Below are 19,767 nucleotides of genomic sequence, written 5' to 3' on the forward strand. Positions count from 1 at the left end.
AAAAGTTGGAAGAGTGATTTTTGATGACAAATAGAATAAATGTTAGATTTTTATCAACAGGTGTTGATATATTTCATATCAAAAGCCACTCAGGTGAGATTTTCTATATATTTTGCTTTTTATTAATGTTAAATTCTTGGTATTATAGAACCAAGAAGTGATATTTGTGAGTTTGATTACTGGAACATGATTGACAGTACATTATCCAGTTCTTAAATAATCGAGCAACACAGTCCAAGTTACATGCTGTTTGTAGTGGTCTGCATGTACTCCACATCACCACATCACCATCTCCACATCACCAAGCTCCTCACAGCGATAGCCCATTCGTGGAGCTCTCTGTACTATCGCTGCCACAGTCAAAACTCCCCACTGTGATAAGTGACCACAACCATGCTTGGAGTTGAACTCGCAACCGACTTACTGTTATGTTTACAAACAAGTGATGACTGCTGTGACGCCGAATACTCTTACCCCAGCTAAATATTTTCTTTGTCAATTGGAATTTTTATTTCATTTCAACTATCATGTAATTGGTATAGTAAGAATTTAAGGGTGAGGTTGGGTGATTTTCCTTTGGTCTGTAATCTCGAACCGATCCAAACAAACAAACAAGAATGTAAATGCATCTGGGAAATATGGTCAGTCGTAAACCTTTTCAAACTTAACTGTGATGGCATTCCCAAAGACATAAACAAAAGTATAAACATTACTACAGTTGGGGTTAATGGGCAAATTTCCAGATTCATGTAACGGCCTCGCCACACTGGAGTGTAAAGGTGTCGCACGCTGTGAAGGGGCTTGCCACATCACATGACCATCTCCACTGATGATCCACCTTGACTACGTATTGTCAACTCTCTCAAGGTCATAAAACAGAAGTAGACACCGAGACATCTGAAGCACATTTATTTTCTTTTGTTCTTGTATTTACACATCCATGACAAATTAAGTGTTTGGTTCTGATATATATATATATATGGCCAGTACTGATAAGCTGAAATAAAGGTTCTAGTAGCAGCAGCCCAAGTTATTCTCATTCTATGTAATATTGTAACTGAAACACACATTGCAGACAGAGTGTATTTACAACAAGGTAGATATTTGTGGGAAACACAACAACAGGTAGAAAACAGTTGAATACTGATGCAGTAATCCTATAACACCAATAAATTTCATTAACACGATACAGTTGTCCACAGCCTCCAGTATCCTAACCAGTTCTTAAATTCTTTATGAATAAAACAGAACAGTTAATAATTCAGTACATCAACTTAACATAAAATATACAACAGTGAACAATTTAACATGTCTTGTGATAAAATATTGGACTTGATTTGAGATCTATATTTGACGTGTTCATATAAACTTAGCATTTGCACAGCTGACATGAGAATCTTAGTTAAATGATTTATTTGTGATGTTCCTGGTTAAGCAAGAACGGTGGACCTCTGTCGTTCCATGCCGGTGAGTGTGAGATTCCTCTCGATGGTGCTCTGGGGGCGTGCCTGGAGCTTCTGCCGCACGTTCATGCAACGGTTGTCCAGCATCAGCGAGTTGTTCTTCAGCGCGAGGTCATCATTGATGCGATGGAGGTTCTTCTCAAGGCCGTCCAGAGCGTGTCTGTTAAATAAATTGTGACAAACATTTCAATCATACTTTAACTCTAAGATACATCAGAATCATACATAAGCATTTCCTTGAGTGAGTTTGGTTTTATGCTGCTTTTAGCAATATTCCAGCAATATCACAGCGTGCGACACCAGAAATGGGCTTCACACATTGTACCCATGTCGGGAATCCAACTCAGGGTCTTCGCTGTGACGAGCAAACGCTTTAACCACAATGCTACCCGACCGCCCCCAGTTCAAAGAACATCAAAAAGCTGCCTCCATCAACCTCCCTGCCCTTCTGACTAACAGAAGGAATGAACAAGAACCGATATGTGATGTACTCACTTTGCCTGGTTGCATTTCTCTTCCAGTGCCCGCTTGGTGGCCTCGAGCTGCTTGACTTCATCGGTCAGCCCGTACTGGGGAGCATCCCGACACAGTTCCACATTGGGTCGGTATGTTCGGTTCTCAAGACGTGTTTGGGCCAGTTTCATCGGATTGATCTTGGCACGGATGGATTCTTCCAGGCCACGAATGTCATTCTCCATATCAGCAATTTCCTCCTCAGTCTGAAAATTAAGATTACTTTTAGACTTGGCTGACTCACAGACGAGCTTCCATTGCAGTGACTAGTGAAGATAGTATCATTGGACTATCATTACAACTTATGCTTTAACTAGGGCTGGGACGATACACCAACTGTACGATCCGATACGTATCACGCTACCTTACTCACGATCTGATATGTATCCCAATGCTTGCATGTACTCTTATCTGTGGTGCCTAAGCCATCTTTTTCATAGAGAGGATGCCAAATACCTGGCACACTGATTTACAGTTGGCAGTGTCAAGTATGGCACAACAAATGAAAATGTGTATGTTTTCACTATTAACTTGCACTACTGATTAGTGTTTAGTGGAACAGTTATTAGAGCAAACATTTAAGGTCAGCATCGATATTTTTTACTTAGTGTGCGACTGATCAATACTTGTATCGAGAAGTAAAACAATCGCGATCCACCGATGCATCTGTGTATTGTCCCACTACTTTTAACATGACAGTGACAGAACTTACATTCTTCTTCTGCCACTCCAGTTCATCCTTGGCTCTCTCGAACTCATGGATCCTCTTCCTGAAAGCGTATTCCGATGCAATTCTCTGAGCCTCCAAGTCATTGGCGGTCTGCTGGAGGGTGTGATGGATTGCCTCTCGTAGTCTGTTGGATGCCTTCATCTCCGCCTCCGCCCGTTCTTTGTTGTAGCGACTGAAGTCTTCCCACTGCTGGGGGGTGGTGCTCCTGTTGTAGAGACCATCAGGTTAGGGAGGTGCAATTATCATTCAAAGAAACAATACAGCAAAATCAAAACTTCTTTTCAGGTTGTTTTTTTTTTCTAGTATTCAAGTTTCAAGGGTCAATGCACCTGGTTAAAAAAAAAGATGTTTTGCCTCACAATAGATTTACGTGTTATTTGAATAAAATACAAGTGTCTAGTCTTTGTTTATAGGATAAAATTTTGTTATTGGTATCTTTGCAACAAATCACATTGTATCCACAAAACTGGATAAATTAATAAACTAAATAAGGGTATTACAGAAGTATGAACAAGATAAGAAGGATGACATTTTGTTTCATCCTGTAACCAGATGAAGTGAGCTACCTACCCCTTGGGCACTCTCAGTGAGTCTGGCTTGTAGCTGATGTTGGGGGAGCGGTCAGTGAGGTTGTATTGGTCAATGTCAATGCCCAGAGCAATGTTCTTGTCCTGGAGGTCAGCCTGCAGCTGTTGGCGAGCTTCCTGCAGCAGACACAGCTGCTCAAAAGACTCATCCACACGCTGCTGCAGCTGTTTCTTGATTCCCTCAATCACCTCAACTTCCTGTCCAGAAAGAAATTATGCATCATTGTCAAGCGGTCAAAGTTGATATATTGCCCACACATGTATTTGTAGGTTTAGAAATTTAGTCAGTTATGCTGAACTGACTATCTACCAGGAGGCTGGTATCATGAATGTACCTAATGGTATGAAAGGTAATTATGATTTAGAATTGGTATCCTTTCAAGATGTAACTTCTCAAACACTTTGAAAATCTTAAAAATCTGGCCCACAACTTAGGAAACAGAATGTTTAGTGATATTAATTCCCCGAAGTATTGATGCAGCAGGCTTGTGTTCCCATGCATATAATGCATCACAAGATTCCCTATCAACACAGTAATATATACAAGAATATATCCCCATGACCATAGAAGTACAGTATTAAAGTCATTTGTATATGTCTTCACCTTGTGCAGCTGAGCCTCTGGTTCATCCTGGACCACATCAATGGCTTGCCTGCCCTCCCTCAGAGTCAGACACTCGATGGCTACATCCAACGGCAAGTTCTTCGCCTCCAGTGCTTGCTCTGTCTGTTCCTTGGATTCAGTGAGGTCGGCTATTTCCCTGTCTGTGTCAGCTAGAGTCTTCTCCAGAATTTCTTTCCACTTCCTGATATCATCTACTCTATCTGCAAGACGGACATTATTTGAATGCTGATCCCATTTGGTTTGATTGTCTGTTTCATTTCTCAAGAATCTGCCTTCTTGTCTGACTTGGTGCGAAGCATCCCTCTGTCGCTCGGCATTGGTGGATATGGTGTAGTTGCTTGTGAACCAATCTGGGGGCTGGTAGCGAGTTGTGGGCCGAAGTTGGGTGGCCATTTTGACAGCTACTCCAAATTTAACTCAGGAGTCTGTAAAATCAAAGAAATTAATATTGATAATCAACCAACAAATTATATGAGATTATTCCTTCCCACACAATACTACAATGATAAGTTTTTATTTCAATTAAGTATAATGAAGGATAACTTCTGTTTCTGCCAATCATCAACCACCCCTAATATATTGACATATGGCTCAATTCCTTGTTCAGACGTGTATAATGAACAAAAATACTGTGGGTTGTTTATAATTAGATCTATCATTATCTTCGAACTTCAAGGCATTCCTGAATAATATAGCATGTTATCCTTGATCTACCAAACCACATGAATCACAATGGCCGTATAATGGATGAACAAATTGGGTAGGTCTAGACATTCAATTGTTCAAAGTGGTAATGTTTCTTTCCATTATCATAGTTTAGCCTGAAAATAATGAATGACGTACTACTCTTTCCTAACGGTAAATGGATTCTGACCGTCATGCCTGCCTATTACAAATATACTCAATACATTAATACCCCAATGGGAATCTGTAACACTGGAGAGCATCAGCCAAGTTCATAAATAAGTCAACGATATGATGTGAAATGGTCAGTGCATTTAACAGTAAACTGGCCTGGAGGACAATATGGTGTAGTTAACCCGTTGTACAAACCCAACAAAAGGTGTCGAAGTCGGTATCCTCTGTACTCGCCCGGTGTAAATTGATGGAAATGTTACAAATGAGCACTCAGTAAATAGCCACCACACTCTACTTGTAGGCCTCGTTGCTAACGAAACACAAAACGACAGGACTATTGATGTCAACAATCTTCTAATTGGCCAAAGGCTTGACTATGGGCCAATTAAACGCTCGATAACATCCACCACTTTGGTTTGTTTACGTTGCCAACGTAACAACCCCGCGGAGGTCACCGCTAGGAGACGAAACAGGAAGATGAAGTCACATGACCTAAAAATGGCCGCTGTTTGATTCGGAAAAGAAAACATGACACCCTTCAGCGTTTGGTTTCTTATCGTCACATTCGCGATTTACTTCGTGTATTGTAGTGCTAGTAAAAAACAGGTAAAAACGTAGAAAATATTTGACTAATACAGATGTCTCTTGTGAGAAAAATCTAAATTTAGTAAAAGTATTCACATTCCGTCTCTTGTTTTCGTGGGATACCTATTTTCGTGATGTTTTGGTATATATACTACTGGGGGATCGGCGCAACCAGCTGCTGCATCCTGCAATCCCAAACCAAGAGTATTTTATCCGCATCAATCATATTCAGTTGATATTATTGACAATGTTGCGTAAAGTAAACAATTTCAATGCGCAGTTCTCCAATACCGTCAAATAACAACATCATTGTTCCATCATAACATTGGTGCCATTGATGCCGACCTCCTAAATCTCGCAGACCATGTTACATTGTTTACATTGTAAAAGACTTCTGAAGAACTGATTTCCCCAGGAGTAGGTTATCTTATAGGTTGTGTTCGGAAAGACCTACCTTGTCTTACTTTGCTGTACACTTGTCTAAGGGTCGGTTTCTCTCGACAATGGCTTCAATGTATTCGTGGCTGCTGTGGTAAAATCTCAAGTGTTTTGCTACATTCATCCGTCTGATCTGACACCACAAAACTTTCAAAGGAATTACAAGAATTTGGGTTATATTTAGCTGCGAGGGCTACCTTTTCATGTTGATAATTAGGAGAATACGTTTATAAAAATATTTAGAACTTATCCCGATTTAGTCATTCATCCTAGATCTGTGAAAGAGGACTTTACAGTACCATTAACAATTTAATTTAAGGATTTATGATAGAAAAGTTATCTGTCACAGGGGTACTTATTTGTGTTTTGATATTTCAGAGCGATGTCTGTTCTAAGACTTGCAGTAGTTCAATGAATGACAGCTATGTCACTGACTTCTGTCACGAACATAGTCTCCAGGTACAGGGCAGATGCTGCGTCAATGTCACAAGGTCACATCGGATATTATTAGGGTAGGCAAAGATCACATGGTCCGATCACATATTTTGTTTCACCATTGAACTGTTGAACATTGTAAACATTATTTTATCACATGCAGTATGTAGTAGTATTTCACCAAGGCAGAGACTTGATAAAGAGGACATTTGGTTTATGTCATAAAAAATTAGGTATGCTAATTCTGAACAAGAAAAATAAGAAAGAGAAGTAGGAGACAAAACCTTGATCAACTTTGGGCAAATTTAATGTGAGACACAAACAAATATGACAGGTGAAATATATTTAAGAAATAAACAATGACCACGAGTCCTTTATTTATTATATGATATATCAACATTATGTACAGCCTCTTTAAGGATGTTTATAAAATATACAAGCTTTAAAGATATTTACCAAAATTTTAATGGTGATGACTCCCTGAATAGAATCCGACCCCAGCAATGTCGGACAAGTGCATTTTATGAACAGGTGGATTGAGTTTGGTATTTCCCGCATATTCTGTACTTTTTCTCCTAATACCAATTGTCATATCGCTCCCACTTTTTGATGCGATCATTGGGCCACTGCGTTTATCTGTGAAGCCCAGCTACATCTATGGGAAACAACTTACTAGACACTTCCCTCTCAAAAATAGCATTAAAATACATGACATCATCAAGTTGTGAGCACATGAATGAGAATCTCCAGAAATGATGTTACCGGTATATAGAACAGTGTTTTATCGTTAAAAAAACCATGCTTCATTCTTTATTGTTCTTTGTGTTGTTGTGTAGCTATCTTACACTACCAAACCCTTAGCTAGGTGCAGTTGTCCTTACCCTTAAATACTAGTACATGTAGTGCCCTAAGCAAAGACATATATACAGCAAGGCTGGTAACAGAAACAAACATGGAAAAGCAAAGGCTTGGCATGCCTAGCATAGCAGAGTAAAAAACACCCTACGTAAAGCAACTGGCAGTGTTGGAGTGGTTATTTTACAAATTGACAAGCTGATTGCCCACATGGCCACAGACGTTGCGAAGCAAAACTGATTCACAACTGAAGAGCAACAAGGGAGGTAACAACTCAAAACTTATTTTAACATTCCACTAAAATATCAACAATAATTATTGTTCAACAGCTGACATCAGTGGCCTGCAACTCTAACTTGCCAGCATCAACTGGTCATGAGTCACAGTTTCGGGATGATGATGGTTCTTGATCGGACATTGTCATACGTATTCTCATGGTTTTACTAAAGTGATAAACCTACTTTCATTCCACATTAAGTGATTTAACTAAACTGCAGCTCAGGGTAGTGATCAGCTCAACATGTTCTTTGACAGAAGTGAACACCTGGGACTATGCAGACAGTAAACATCCCATATCTTACACAGATTTAGCCTTTATCCTTGCCAAACTGACCACTCAGTGCCAAAATATAGTCACTGGTGAACTGCATTGTTGTTAACCCACGCTGATAAACTGGAACATTGATTGCAGCCTTGACGTTCAGGGATGTGGACTGTCGCAGCTGACTGGCTTGTTCACAGATGGAGCATCTCTACAAGTCGTGTAAGTTAGGTTTCATTAAGACAGTTTGTCTTTCTTTCAGAACATTAACATTGTTTTCTTTCCTTCATATCAGTTTCTTTTGGCTTTGTTGATGAATATTCTATCTTTTCTTGCTTGAATCTCAATGACTCAGTCCTGAAGTTGAATTTCAATGTTTGGCTATTGTCTTTGAAGAAACATAAAACTGTATAAGATGCTCTTGTAGTGACTTGTTGGTATTCTTAGGGTGAAAATTCTTGATGTCATTTTTTCAGTCTACTCCAGGACAATCCTGTGAAGAATATTTCAAGAACAGATTTTGAAGGCCTCTTAGAATTACAATATTTGTAAGTATCACAGACTGATTAGACTTTGAGGTGATCTAATACAATCAAAGATAAGCTTAAGAACTGCACTAAACTTTGAATGTCTTCAAATCAAAGACACAAGAAAGAGAATAACAATCCTAAGAATGTCAGTGTCGTGAGAGGTGACTAACCAGTTGCGTGTATCGATGCTCATGCCATCAATCACTGGATTGTCTGGTCCAGACACGATTATTTACAGATCACCGTCATATAGCTGGAATATTGCTGAGTGTGGTGTAAAACAACAAACCAAATCCTTTGACCGAGGGCGCCAGATCGCCTAGCTGTGCAGAGTTGTGTCCCTTAGCTGGTAGATGCTGTTGATCCTTGTCTGTGACCAGTAGCTGCGGCACTCTGTCCTGTGTACAGTGCACAGGTCACAAATCTCATGAACTTCAGCAATTTTGGTTGCAGCGAGTAGTTTGATGGGTGACCGCATTCAGGAGCTTTACTCCTAAGAGTTTGTAGGGCTTTGAAGCACATTTGGAGTATTTGGATCTTAGGCAAGTGACATTGTTGAAGTATGCCTCTGTTCACCCAGCAGTTAATGGGTACCCAGTAGGATGACACAGGTGGCTTGGGTTTTATACTCCCCAGGAAGATGAGAATGAAATTGGGTGCACACTGATCTATTTATAATGTTTCTTTGAGCATACTTGACCTGCATCACATTGACTGAAATATTGCATTCTGGCCAGGGCTCTTCCTGTGGGCAGTGACTGTCCAGGGGGCGTGGATGCGTGGGAGACTACCAATATTACAGCCAATGAAACACTTTGTCTACAGGAGCTGGACTTCTGCCTTGTACATAATGGTAGGTGTGTCATGTATGCTATAAGTGTGCATGGCTGGGGTGATCTCAGGACACACAGGGGTCACAATTGGTGGAGGCATTTCTTTTAATGGTGACACTATTTATGTGGGGAAATATTTATACTTGTTATCAGTGTTAATCTGCTGCTTATCACAACATGTCATGCAGTAAACATCTGTCATATACATCTGTTGTCACTCCAGCTTGATAACGGTGTAAGAATCTACATCAAAATATCGCTAGATGCAATAAACCAGAAGTTGTTATCCATAGAGTTGTATGTTTTTCTTTTTATACCCCCGGCATATAATGTGATATAGCGATCAGCCAACCTGCCTGTACATAATCGTTTCCTTTTCCAGGGCAGAACATGAAAACCATTCAGTGCATTTGATCGAAACTTGGCAAATCTATCAGTCACTCACTGAAGTAGTGCCGTTTGCTATTTAGGAATTTTAGAAATTTTTGTTTTTTACGTTTCCATGGTAACAAGTTGGACTTAGGTTCTATAAGGGTGGTGTACATTTCCGGAACATAACTCAAAAACTATTATATACTTTCTTACAAAACTTTGCATGTCTACCAGGCACATACTGAACTGGTGCCTTTTGCTATTTAGGAACTTTATAAATTTGTATATTTCCATGGCAACAAGTTGGATTTAAGTTTAAATATAGGGTGGGTTCACTTATGGGGTATAACAAATAAACTGTCAAATATTTCCTTGCCAAACATTGCATGTCTATATATATAGCACATACTGAACTGTTGCCATTTAATATCAAAGAGTTTTAGAAATTTTTATTTTAGAATTTCCATGGCAGCTATTTTGACATGGGCTAAGAGAAATGTTGGGTCAGTTACCTGGTTTGGGACAATAACGTGTTAAAATGGGCGGGGGATATAGATGACTTCGCTGACTATACGCTTGTTTAGTTATTGTTTCTTGTAATGTGTCATTTGTTAGCATTAAAAAAAACCACAGAAACACACTTGTTTTACTTTCCATTTCATATGGATGAAACCATGGTGGATCTGTTGTGGGTAAACAATGTATGCTTCTTCAAGAACATTCAACTCTTGACTCATTAATACAGAATATCACATTTACTTGTGGTTACTTTACAGACAGCTGCCGGGGGGATATGTCATCATTCTGATGACTCTTGTCTTATTTATGTGAGAGATAAAACATCATTTCTGTGCAAATTTGATGTACTTATGTAACAAACACAATGTGTCTACAACCACTGGGGACCAGTAGCATAGTGTTCCTTGCTCATACCAAACATGTACTTATATTATGTCTGTATGGGACCACCTCCTTGGTGGCAGAGTGTCTGCCTGGAGAGCAGAAGGTCGGGGGTTCAAGGAGGAAGGGGTATGACTCCTCGTAAATGGTAATGTCTTTGTGTATATGCCATTGATGCTTTCCTCCTTTCAGTGTCTTGCCCCTCCAATTCCTTCTGTGCTAATACAGCGCCTGGGATGAGTGAGTGCCTATGTTTACCAGGTTACCATGGATACAAGTGTCTCAGAAAGGTAGTTACATTATTAACTGGTAGTCATGGAAATTTATCATTTTGATCATCTTTAAAGAAACAAAGTAACAACACTTAAGAAAACCTGTTACATCATCATTTTTGTTATTCTCATGTCCAGTGTGTTTTAGCAGAGTAGCTTTAAAAGCAGGTGCTTGTCATGTCAAGGACCTGGTCTTGATTCCTTACACTGTTTGATGCCTTCACTCTCTCAGTTACCTCCCCTTCATGTTGCAGGGTACATTTCCCACGACAGTGTTTACTGCTGGAATGGTGGGATCAACCATACTTGTGGCCGGCCTCCTCTGGGCCACTCAAAGACGAAATGTGAAAAAACGTGTTTGATAATAATCATTCCCATTGTTTCATATTCTGTCAGCCAAACTCTGCTTAGCATCCACTCCGCTGTCTGCTCCATTCCAACCTCAGTGTCACTTAGGCTTGTCTCCAGCAGATATATGATGATAAAACTGTAATACTGTTCAAAACCAAGTTAAAATCCATTTCATACTTTTGTCAGATCAACAGACATCCTCCTGAGGCAATGGCGTTAACTGACTATAAAAGTAGAGTTTCCACCCTTGACAGAACTAGGCTAGAATTCCGTTTTTCCATTTTGCCTGAACTAATGAATCTAAGGCAAAGCAAAGTTGGGCATCGATAGATCGATCTGATCATCTTGACTGGTTGCTGCCATTTTGTTTGAAGCAAATGCAAGTGATATGAGGTACAATCTGATTGTCAATAGGAGGGACATAACATGTAATTGCCACTGGTGGCACTGTGATTGAGCCATGAAATTCCAGCCTAGTTCAGCAAGGGTTAAAACTGTTACAGTCAGTCATTCCATTGTGTTACATGTACTTCGACAGTGTAAGTTTGTGATGTGTTCATGTGTCTTCAGTGTTACCCCACAGTTGTGTGAACATGCATTCCTTGTTACCCCACAGTTGTGTGAACATGCATTCCTTGTTACCCCACAGTTGTGTGAACATGCATTCCTTGTTACCCCACAGTTGTGTGAACATGTATTCCTTGTTACCCCACAGTTGTGTGAACATGTATTCCTTGTTACCCCACAGTTGTGTGAACATGTATTCCTTGTTACCCCACAGTTGTGTGAACATGTATTCCTTGTTACCCTACAGTTGTGTGAACATGTATTCCTTGTTACCCCACAGTTGTGTGAACATGTATTCCTTCTTACCCTACAGTTGTGTGAACATGTATTCCTTGTTACCCCACAGTTGTGTGAACATGTATTCCTTGTTACCCCACAGTTGTGTGAACATGTATTCCTTCTTACCCTACAGTTGTGTGAACATGTATTCCTTGTTACCCCACAGTTGTGTGAACATGTATTCCTTGTTATCCCACAGTGCAATAAACATTGTATATAGTGTACAAAGTCATGGGAAATAAATGCTTACCAGCTCATTGTTTCATTTGGAACTTGCTTTATACATTAAAATACAAATATAAGACTGCACACAACCATGTTGTGAATACGTGTATTTCTGAGGATGCTACTAACAAATGCCACTCACTTTTTGTGAAAACATGGATGGGGGCCTGAGCCGTTGATGCTAAAATTTCTGCACGGCTCAGACCTATGGTGGTTCTCTAATCCCTGTGGGTTGTCTCAATTGACTGAGATATGTTAGATGATGTCATTTAGATTTGAAAATCCAGGGCAGAACTTAGTCTACAGCAACCCCCACTAGTCTTAATAGGCAACTGACAGGATCAGGTGGTCAGACTCGCTGACTTGCTTGATGCATGTCTTCGTATCTCACTTGCATAGATCAATGCTCATGACTGTCTGGTCAAGACTCAATTATGACCAGACCACAATTATATAGCTGGAATGTTGTTGAGAGAGGCATTAAAAAACAAACTACGAAGGTAAATTCCAAAACTTTGGACAGAAGTACCGCCATGTTTCCGTAAGACTGAGTGAAAACAGACAGGCAGGGCGAAAGTCTGTGGTAAGGGAGTGAGACATACCTAATATTTCAGTTCCAGCCTGAGTGGGAGTGATTTGGGTTTAACGCTGCTTTAAACAGTATTCCACTTATAACACGGCGTGTCAGCTTGATGTGGAAGGAAAGCCAAATGTGATGCAGGTCTTAGGTGTTTACCACGTTTGTGAAACCCATGATCATAGGTTTCGTGTATCCACAAGGAACGCACAAAGCAAATTGCGGTGCCTTGGATGACTGCTTTGAAGGCTATTATCAAACTGCCTCAGAATGTGATAAAATCTTATTATATACTATTATTGCTTAAGGCAGTATGTTTGGTTTGAAGAACAAAAGCAAAATATTATTGTATTTTCTTTTAAATTGACCTTTTTTGAGTTATGACCATGCAGTTGTGCAGGGAGTTTAAGGGTTTTTTGTCCACTTTTTCATAACTGCCAGGCAAAGTCTATGTCTCCGAAAATGACTCCAAATTTGCTATGACTTTTCGACTGCAGAAAGATTAATTCGCCATTGGGAAGGTGAACCAATCATACCTACACTAAATATTGTGGTCAGTTTCCGAACAGTTTCCGAACCTGTATCTGTCCATGTCATTGCATAATACAAAAGACAAGGTACTTAACAAAACAAAAGTTTTATTAACACAAAAATATCTGTAACATATCACATAAATGCATGCTGTTATGAGAAGGAGCACTATACAATTCTTCCAATGTACTGACACTTGGGATGCTGCTGTTGTAGAGTCGGCCATTGAACAAACATGTGGTCTGCAAAATGATAGAGTATCTTGGCCGACAGAGACAGGGACGTCACCCGACACACACTCTCCACATATACTATCATGGTGCGCTGGAAGTGGAGCCACTGAAACAGTTAATCCATGAAACCATATATAATAAGATTAGGCTGAAAAGATTGTCACTTACACAAATCTCCCCTTAACCACTGTAACAGAGAGACTTAAACTGACTTGTTTTTAAACCTGTTGAGTGAGGAGACATTGTGGGATATTTAACGAGTCGACCTAGAACAGGACAAACTCGCTTGCTCTTTCAGGATACCATATCACATTGACATCAATGCATGATGTTATCTTTAATTATATGTTACAATGACTTTTCATATGACATCACAATGTTGATGGCTGCTTTTCAAAGAATATAACAGATTATATTTCACCAACATGATCGCTCTTTGTGATACTCTCTATACCTTGAGCTAAAGTCCAGGCAGGCAAACACATTCATATATCATAATGCTAAAGGTTGCTTTGCAAACAATCATACAAATTGTAAATTTTACATTAAATTGGATATTTATAAACTTATCCTGTCTCACACTATGCTTTTTCTTCTTTTTTCTTTTGATCCTATGTGGAAACGTGCTTGAACAAGGTTTCCAGCTTCTAAAAACATATCACTCGAACTCACCCCTCATCACCATGGTCACCACATAAGCAAATGGGTCATGCAGTGTAATCCGGTGCATAGGGACTTACAAAACATGATCACATGACTACCCCTGCCATGTCATTCTCTTTTGTTAGAGCTGACCGACAAGAGGGCTGTAATGTGGGCAAACCAGTCTATGTTCTTGCCTCACCCTTGGTGAAAAACTCCACACCTCCCTCACATGAAGATACAGCATCCCAATTTGGAAGAGAGAACAGTGTATATGCAGCCAATTCCCTGTAGAATGTGTGACGTGACTGGTGCATTAGCAAGTTGATTGCCAAGATGTCTGTACATGTCAATAAGTTAAAACATCAAATCCCTTTACACAAGTAAAAATGCACTCGCCTCAAAAGGGGACTAACGGGTTCGAGTGGTCAGGCTCAGTGACTTGGAAGATGCAGGTCATTGATCTCAATTGTGTGGATGCTCGATGCTCATGATGTCAATCACTGGATTGTCTGGTCCAGACTCAATTGTTTACAGACTGCCGTCACATAGCTAGAATATTGTTGAGTGCGACGTCAAACAACAAACAAACAAAAAGTAAAAATGAGGGCACAAGATCCAGTCGATCTTGATTTCCTATATCATCTCTCTCTTGAGAGGGGTTAACTTCCTGATCTTGATCATTTATAAGTTGGCAAACAGATTAAATGTAAACTGAGAAGATAGATGCAAGTAAGGGAGGGCGATGCCAATGTAGACTGTCATAACATCTCCAAACCAACATAGTTAATCCGATCCAGGTGATGCGTAGATGAAAGAGTGACTGAGCAATTATACATCGCTTGTTGCAAAATTCCAATAAGATTCAATGATTCTATGAATTAGAATAACCTGTACAATGGGTGCTTTGCTGAATGCTGGAAAACTAGAAGAAATATTCTGGAGGGCAGAGGTCACTGCCAACAAGAACAATTCCAAGTTCGTCTCAATGGTCCTGTGAGGTAGGTAGCAGCTGTGTAGATGGAGGGAGCATCACAGGAGGGGTCGGCAAAGTGAGGTAGGTAGCGGCTGTGTAGATGGAGGGAGCATCACAGGAGGGGTCAGCAAAGTGAGGTAGGTAGCGGCTGTGTAGATGGAGGGAGCATCACAGGAGGGGTCGGCAAAGTGAGGTAGGTAGCGGCTGTGTAGATGGAGGGAGCATCACAGGAGGGGTCAGCAAAGTGAGGTAGGTAGCGGCTGTGTACATGGAGGGAGCATCACAGGAGGGGTCAGCAAAGTGAGGTAGGTAGCGGCTGTGTAGATGGAGGGAGCATCACAGGAGGGGTCGGCAAAGTGAGGTAGGTAGCGGCTGTGTAGATGGAGGGAGCATCACAGGAGGGGTCGGCAAAGTGAGGTAGGTAGCGGCTGTGTACATGGAGGGAGCATCACAGGAGGGGTCAGCAAAGTGAGGTAGGTAGCGGCTGTGTACATGGAGGGAGCATCACAGGAGGGGTCAGCAAAGTGAGGTAGGTAGCGGCTGTGTACATGGAGGGAGCATCACAGGAGGGGTCAGCAAAGTGAGGTAGGTAGCGGCTGTGTAGATGGAGGGAGCATCACAGGAGGGGTCAGCAAAGTGAGGTAGGTAGCGGCTGTGTACATGGAGGGAGCATCACAGGAGGGGTCAGCAAAGTGAGGTAGGTAGCGGCTGTGTACATGGAGGGAGCATCACAGGAGGGGTCAGCAAAGTGAGGTAGGTAGCGGCTGTGTAGATGGAGGGAGCATCACAGGAGGGGTCAGCAAAGTGAGGTAGGTAGCGGCTGTGTACATGGAGGGAGCATCACAGGAGGGGTCGGCAAAGTGAGGTAGGTAGCGGCTGTGTAGATGGAGGGAGCATCACAGGAGGGGTCAGCAAAGTGAGGTAGGTAGCGGCTGTGTACATGGAGGGAGCATCACAGGAGGGGTCAGCAAAGTGAGGTAGGTAGCAGCTGTGTAGATGGAGGGAGCATCACAGGAGGGGTAGGCAAAGCGAGGTAAGAGGAACCCGAACAAGAAGCAGAGAAGCCAGGAGTACAGTGCATGACCCATTTGCTTGGGTGGGTGGTGACCGTGGTGATGCTGGGATGTGTTTGGGTGATTTGTTTTTAGAAGCTGGAAACCTTGTCCCAGCATGTTTCCACATAGGTTCAAAAGAAAAAAGAAGAAATGCATTGTGTGAGATAGGATAAGTTTAAAATCTACATGTCACCGACACGATGACTTTATCATATTTTGTACACACCTTGAGTAGAAGTCCAGCCAGGCAAACTGGAATACATGTTCCAGGGCCATTACACAAGATCTGCAACAGCAAAGATGTATGATCAGTTTCTTTTGACAGACCAAGTTACTGAATGATATTTAAGCATACCCCTGGATACGTGATATACCTCTCATATACCTTTTTTTAATTATCCAAGGTCAAGGTCACTCAGTATGAACTAGGCATCTAAACAGCTTGCTTACTCAATAACATGAGCCGAGATTACTGAAATTTGACAAAATTGACACACCACTAGGGTGTATCAGGTCAGGCTCAACAGGTCACATTATGAAACATGGCTGGAATTTAATTTCAATACACACTAAACTATTATTTTAACAAACTGAAAGGGACCACTAACTTTAGTTAGTTATGAGCTTTTCGACTGTCAGACATCTTGGATCAAGCCATGTAAGCACAGGTTACTCGATAAATAACAATCACTGGATTGTCTGGTTCAGACTCAACCATTTACAGACTGCCGTCATATAGCTGGAATATTGCTGAGTGGGGTGATAAACAACAAACAAACTATGCTTGTTCATCTGGAAAATGACATAAAATATATCACACAAGTAAGTAGTATATCATTGATACAGTTTCATTGACAAACAGACAAAAGCTTTCTGCGAGGTGTCTGCCGTCATAATTTTATCAATTCTGAATTTCCCCACTCAAGTCGTCACATTTTAAAGACTGAATATATCCACCCCAAAGGCTATAGTGAAAACTGAGGACAAGGTGTCCCTACTTAATCCAGTTAATCCCTTGCCTTCAATTGTTTATGCTACTTTCTACAGTCGCAGGTTCTCACAGATGTTTTGATAGGCTGATTGGCGATACGTGAGCAGCTCAGAGATAAACATTTCATTATAAACATAGACATTGTCGTTGGCAGAAGGTCGTTTACTCATGTAATTATTGTATGGAAACACTCCTGAAAGATAGCTCACCGTAGGGGTGAGAAGATACATCAGTGTACCGATGCATCGTGAGTTTTCATATGACGATACAATACTCAACACGTTTTTTAACTGTATCGATACAAGATGATACTCTTACTACACACTTGATAACCCCCATTCCAAATAAATTACTCCCTACTCATTTAATGACCTCCCATTCCAGCATTTTGTCAGTCAGATATTGCAAAATATGCTGTAATTAGCTTTTCATGTTCACTACTAAAAAGAGCTTCTACGAATATGTGTCTTATACATATCTTATCATGACCTTGCTGTATCGTTTCACCCACAGTCAGCTTTAACTTGTTCGGTGGCGGCCATGAAGAGTGGAGATGTGACGTCTGCTTCCATATTGGCATGTAAACCTAACCAAACCTTCCAGTTGCTGATGTTACTGATTCACTATGTGAGATATCACATGGCTTATGTTTTCCAAGGAAAGTCTTTTAGACTGCATCAAGTTTCTGTCTGTTGAGGTAAAGTCATGACAAAAGAAATCAACGTATATATTCCCACATTATGGAAACTAATTCACTAGCTGTAGGTAAAACTCAGAAAAAAATGTTGTATCTTATCAGAGAACTTACTATTTCTGGTTTCCGTCGGAAGACAACGGGAAAGGTGTAGATGGCAGCGTACAAAGTCGACAGCACTGTGCTCACCCATGACTGTTTCACATGACGACTCCGTGGAATTCTTATCACAAAATACTGAAAGCAAAAGATCCTGTTTTTATACATTTGCTTCGCTTTCACATGTTCATTTGCATATCAAGTACATGTCCACAAGTGCCATGATGTTGGGGGTCCTGAGATTCTAAGAATAATAATGATGACTGAGACATTCACAAGCCCAATAATGTTATCCTTAGAATAGTTCTGAGAGTGATCCTGGCACAACAAAGGGATGCAACTCTGCCACTCTTACCAACCCTGGTTTATAGCTACTGTGATTAAATAGTGACAAAAGAAACAAGCAGCATTTGTATCCATCATCACAGTGAGTGAACGGGTATGGTTTTACGCCGCTTTTAGCAATATTCCAGCAATATATTGTTACCCCATTGTTACCCCATCACATCCTCCATCACAGCATGTTTCACCCCGATAACCAGGGATTTTGACCCAAAAAGCTGTACAGTGAGTGAGTGAGTGAGTGAGTGAGTGAGTGAGTGAGGTTTTGCGCCGCTTTAAGCAATATTCCTGCAATATCACGGTGGGGGACACCAGAAATGGGCACCACAGATTGTACCCATGTCGGGAACCCAGGTCTTCGGTGTGATGAGCAAACGCTTTAACCACTAGGCTACCCGACCGCCCCTTGAACTCTAGTAGTTTTCAGTTCAGAATAAATGGTGCAAGAGAGGTAAACAATATTATTCAAGCAAATACGACTGCCAGAGCCTAAAAGAAACTATAATTTATTAGTTTGCAAAAGAATTATGCCTACCAGTTGTCTAGGAATGCAACTTCAAAAGTTTTGTTTTGTTTGTTTGTTGTTTAACGCCACACTCAGCATTATTCCAGTTCTATAATGGCGGTCTGTAAATAATTGAGTCTGAAGCATACATTCCAGTGATTGACATCATGAACATCGATCCACGCAATTGGTATACAATGACATGCATCAACCAAGTCAGCAAGTCTGACCACCCGATCATGTTAGTCACCTCTTATGACAAGCATGTGCTTAAGACCTATTCTACCCCGGATCTTCACATGTCTACTTCAATAGTAGATGACTGATGCTACAAACCTGAGACTGTTCCTGCTCTTCTTTCCGACTCTCTTCCAAGGCATGGACTTTATGTTCACTCATCTTGTCGGTGTCTGCAATAACGTAGTACCTGGGCGAGTAGTGGCTCCCCAGCTGTCGCACCAGACACAGGACTTCTCTCGTGTGACCTCCTATAATCCAAACATTCAGTGTTAATGCTAGATTACACCAGTGGGGGAAATCTTCAAATTTAATGGGTTGGTTTCTCTGGCACATAGCTTCATTCTGGGAGCTATGGTTGATTAATGTTGTGATAACTTTGAATGTAGAATGTGCTAATTGGTTAATCATAAGGATGTTGATGGATGTCTTTCTATATAGAATCACACAGATCATCACATACCACACAAACCACTTAACATTTACTTGGTCATCATGCAAAGATTACACTACGTTTCCCCCAACCTATAATAATATCATAATAATAATAATAATAATAACAATAATAATATTAATAAGGGGGTCCTTTATGGCACTCATACATCATTCCCAATTGTGTGTCAGCATTGAAGTACTGATGACCTATTTTAATATAAATTATTACCACAGATTAAATACAGAAGCTGGTATATTACCTGAACCTACCACTACCATCAAGGAAGCTGAAGCTTTTCTCTTGCCTGCATTTAATGGATTGTGTGTTCCATTTACTTTTACAAAATGTATTCTATACAGAAGATATGTCAGAATACACACAGGAACAAGAATGAGAAATATAAACACGTCCATCTTTAAACTATTTCCATAAATCACAAAGCTACGTGCATCCACATGTTCTCAGCTGTTCTACTAAGGGTAGACAACTC

General features: G+C 40.6%; 3 protein-coding genes across 4 annotated transcripts; 1 reads left to right on the plus strand and 2 right to left on the minus strand.

Moving 5' to 3' along the window:
• Positions 1-900: 900 nt before the first annotated feature.
• On the minus strand, positions 901-5,103 carry LOC139478677 (tektin-2-like). 2 transcript variants are annotated; one of them, XM_071261242.1, is made up of 6 exons: positions 4,972-5,103; positions 3,898-4,343; positions 3,277-3,491; positions 2,689-2,911; positions 1,959-2,182; positions 901-1,623 (listed from the first exon to the last, which is right to left on the minus strand). In XM_071261242.1, the coding sequence occupies exons 2-6, from the start codon at positions 4,309-4,311 to the stop codon at positions 1,431-1,433; spliced, it is 1,269 nt and encodes a 422-aa protein (XP_071117343.1). In that variant the 5' UTR covers positions 4,312-4,343; positions 4,972-5,103; the 3' UTR covers positions 901-1,430. The 2 variants fall into 2 exon arrangements, with proteins under 2 accessions (XP_071117343.1, XP_071117344.1); XM_071261243.1 differs by having other exon boundaries at positions 4,933-5,103.
• Positions 5,104-5,258: 155 nt separating this feature from the next.
• On the plus strand, positions 5,259-11,743 carry LOC139479247 (all-trans retinoic acid-induced differentiation factor-like). Its single transcript, XM_071262104.1, has 7 exons — positions 5,259-5,382; positions 6,178-6,311; positions 7,781-7,852; positions 8,107-8,178; positions 8,898-9,013; positions 10,458-10,555; positions 10,792-11,743. The coding sequence occupies exons 1-7, from the start codon at positions 5,305-5,307 to the stop codon at positions 10,897-10,899; spliced, it is 678 nt and encodes a 225-aa protein (XP_071118205.1). The 5' UTR covers positions 5,259-5,304; the 3' UTR covers positions 10,900-11,743.
• Positions 11,744-13,200: 1,457 nt separating this feature from the next.
• LOC139480367 (UDP-N-acetylglucosamine transferase subunit ALG14-like) lies at positions 13,201-19,739 on the minus strand. Its single transcript, XM_071263429.1, has 5 exons — positions 19,537-19,739; positions 18,941-19,092; positions 17,773-17,895; positions 16,200-16,259; positions 13,201-13,406 (listed from the first exon to the last, which is right to left on the minus strand). Exons 1-5 carry the CDS (start codon positions 19,688-19,690, stop codon positions 13,236-13,238), a joined length of 660 nt encoding a protein of 219 aa, XP_071119530.1. The 5' UTR covers positions 19,691-19,739; the 3' UTR covers positions 13,201-13,235.
• Between the last annotated feature and the right edge of the window lie 28 nt (positions 19,740-19,767).

Source organism: Haliotis cracherodii, unplaced genomic scaffold, assembly GCF_022045235.1.
Source record: "Haliotis cracherodii isolate W230 unplaced genomic scaffold, xgHalCrac1.p SCAF_4, whole genome shotgun sequence".
Lineage (NCBI taxonomy): Eukaryota > Metazoa > Mollusca > Gastropoda > Lepetellida > Haliotidae > Haliotis > Haliotis cracherodii.

What these genes read in the sequence shown, in the direction of transcription:
- LOC139478677 (XM_071261242.1), bottom strand. Translation starts at nt 4,311, where the DNA reads ATGGCCACCCAACTTCGGCCCACAACTCGCTACCAGCCCCCAGATTGG. An exon ending in TCACTGAGAGTGCCCAAGGG is followed by an intron (nt 2,912 to 3,276) that starts GTAGGTAGCTCA and finishes TCTCTACAACAG; the next exon opens with GAGCACCACCCCCCAGCAGT. An exon ending in GAGAAATGCAACCAGGCAAA is followed by an intron (nt 1,624 to 1,958) that starts GTGAGTACATCA and finishes TTTATTTAACAG; the next exon opens with ACACGCTCTGGACGGCCTTG.
- LOC139479247 (XM_071262104.1), top strand. Translation starts at nt 5,305, where the DNA reads ATGACACCCTTCAGCGTTTGGTTTCTTATCGTCACATTCGCGATTTAC. An exon ending in GTAGTGCTAGTAAAAAACAG is followed by an intron (nt 5,383 to 6,177) that starts GTAAAAACGTAG and finishes TTGATATTTCAG; the next exon opens with AGCGATGTCTGTTCTAAGAC. An exon ending in GGAGCATCTCTACAAGTCGT is followed by an intron (nt 7,853 to 8,106) that starts GTAAGTTAGGTT and finishes TCATTTTTTCAG; the next exon opens with TCTACTCCAGGACAATCCTG.
- LOC139480367 (XM_071263429.1), bottom strand. Translation starts at nt 19,690, where the DNA reads ATGGACGTGTTTATATTTCTCATTCTTGTTCCTGTGTGTATTCTGACA. An exon ending in AAGAGCAGGAACAGTCTCAG is followed by an intron (nt 17,896 to 18,940) that starts GTTTGTAGCATC and finishes TTTTGCTTTCAG; the next exon opens with TATTTTGTGATAAGAATTCC. An exon ending in TGGCTGGACTTCTACTCAAG is followed by an intron (nt 13,407 to 16,199) that starts GTGTGTACAAAA and finishes TAACTGTTTCAG; the next exon opens with TGGCTCCACTTCCAGCGCAC.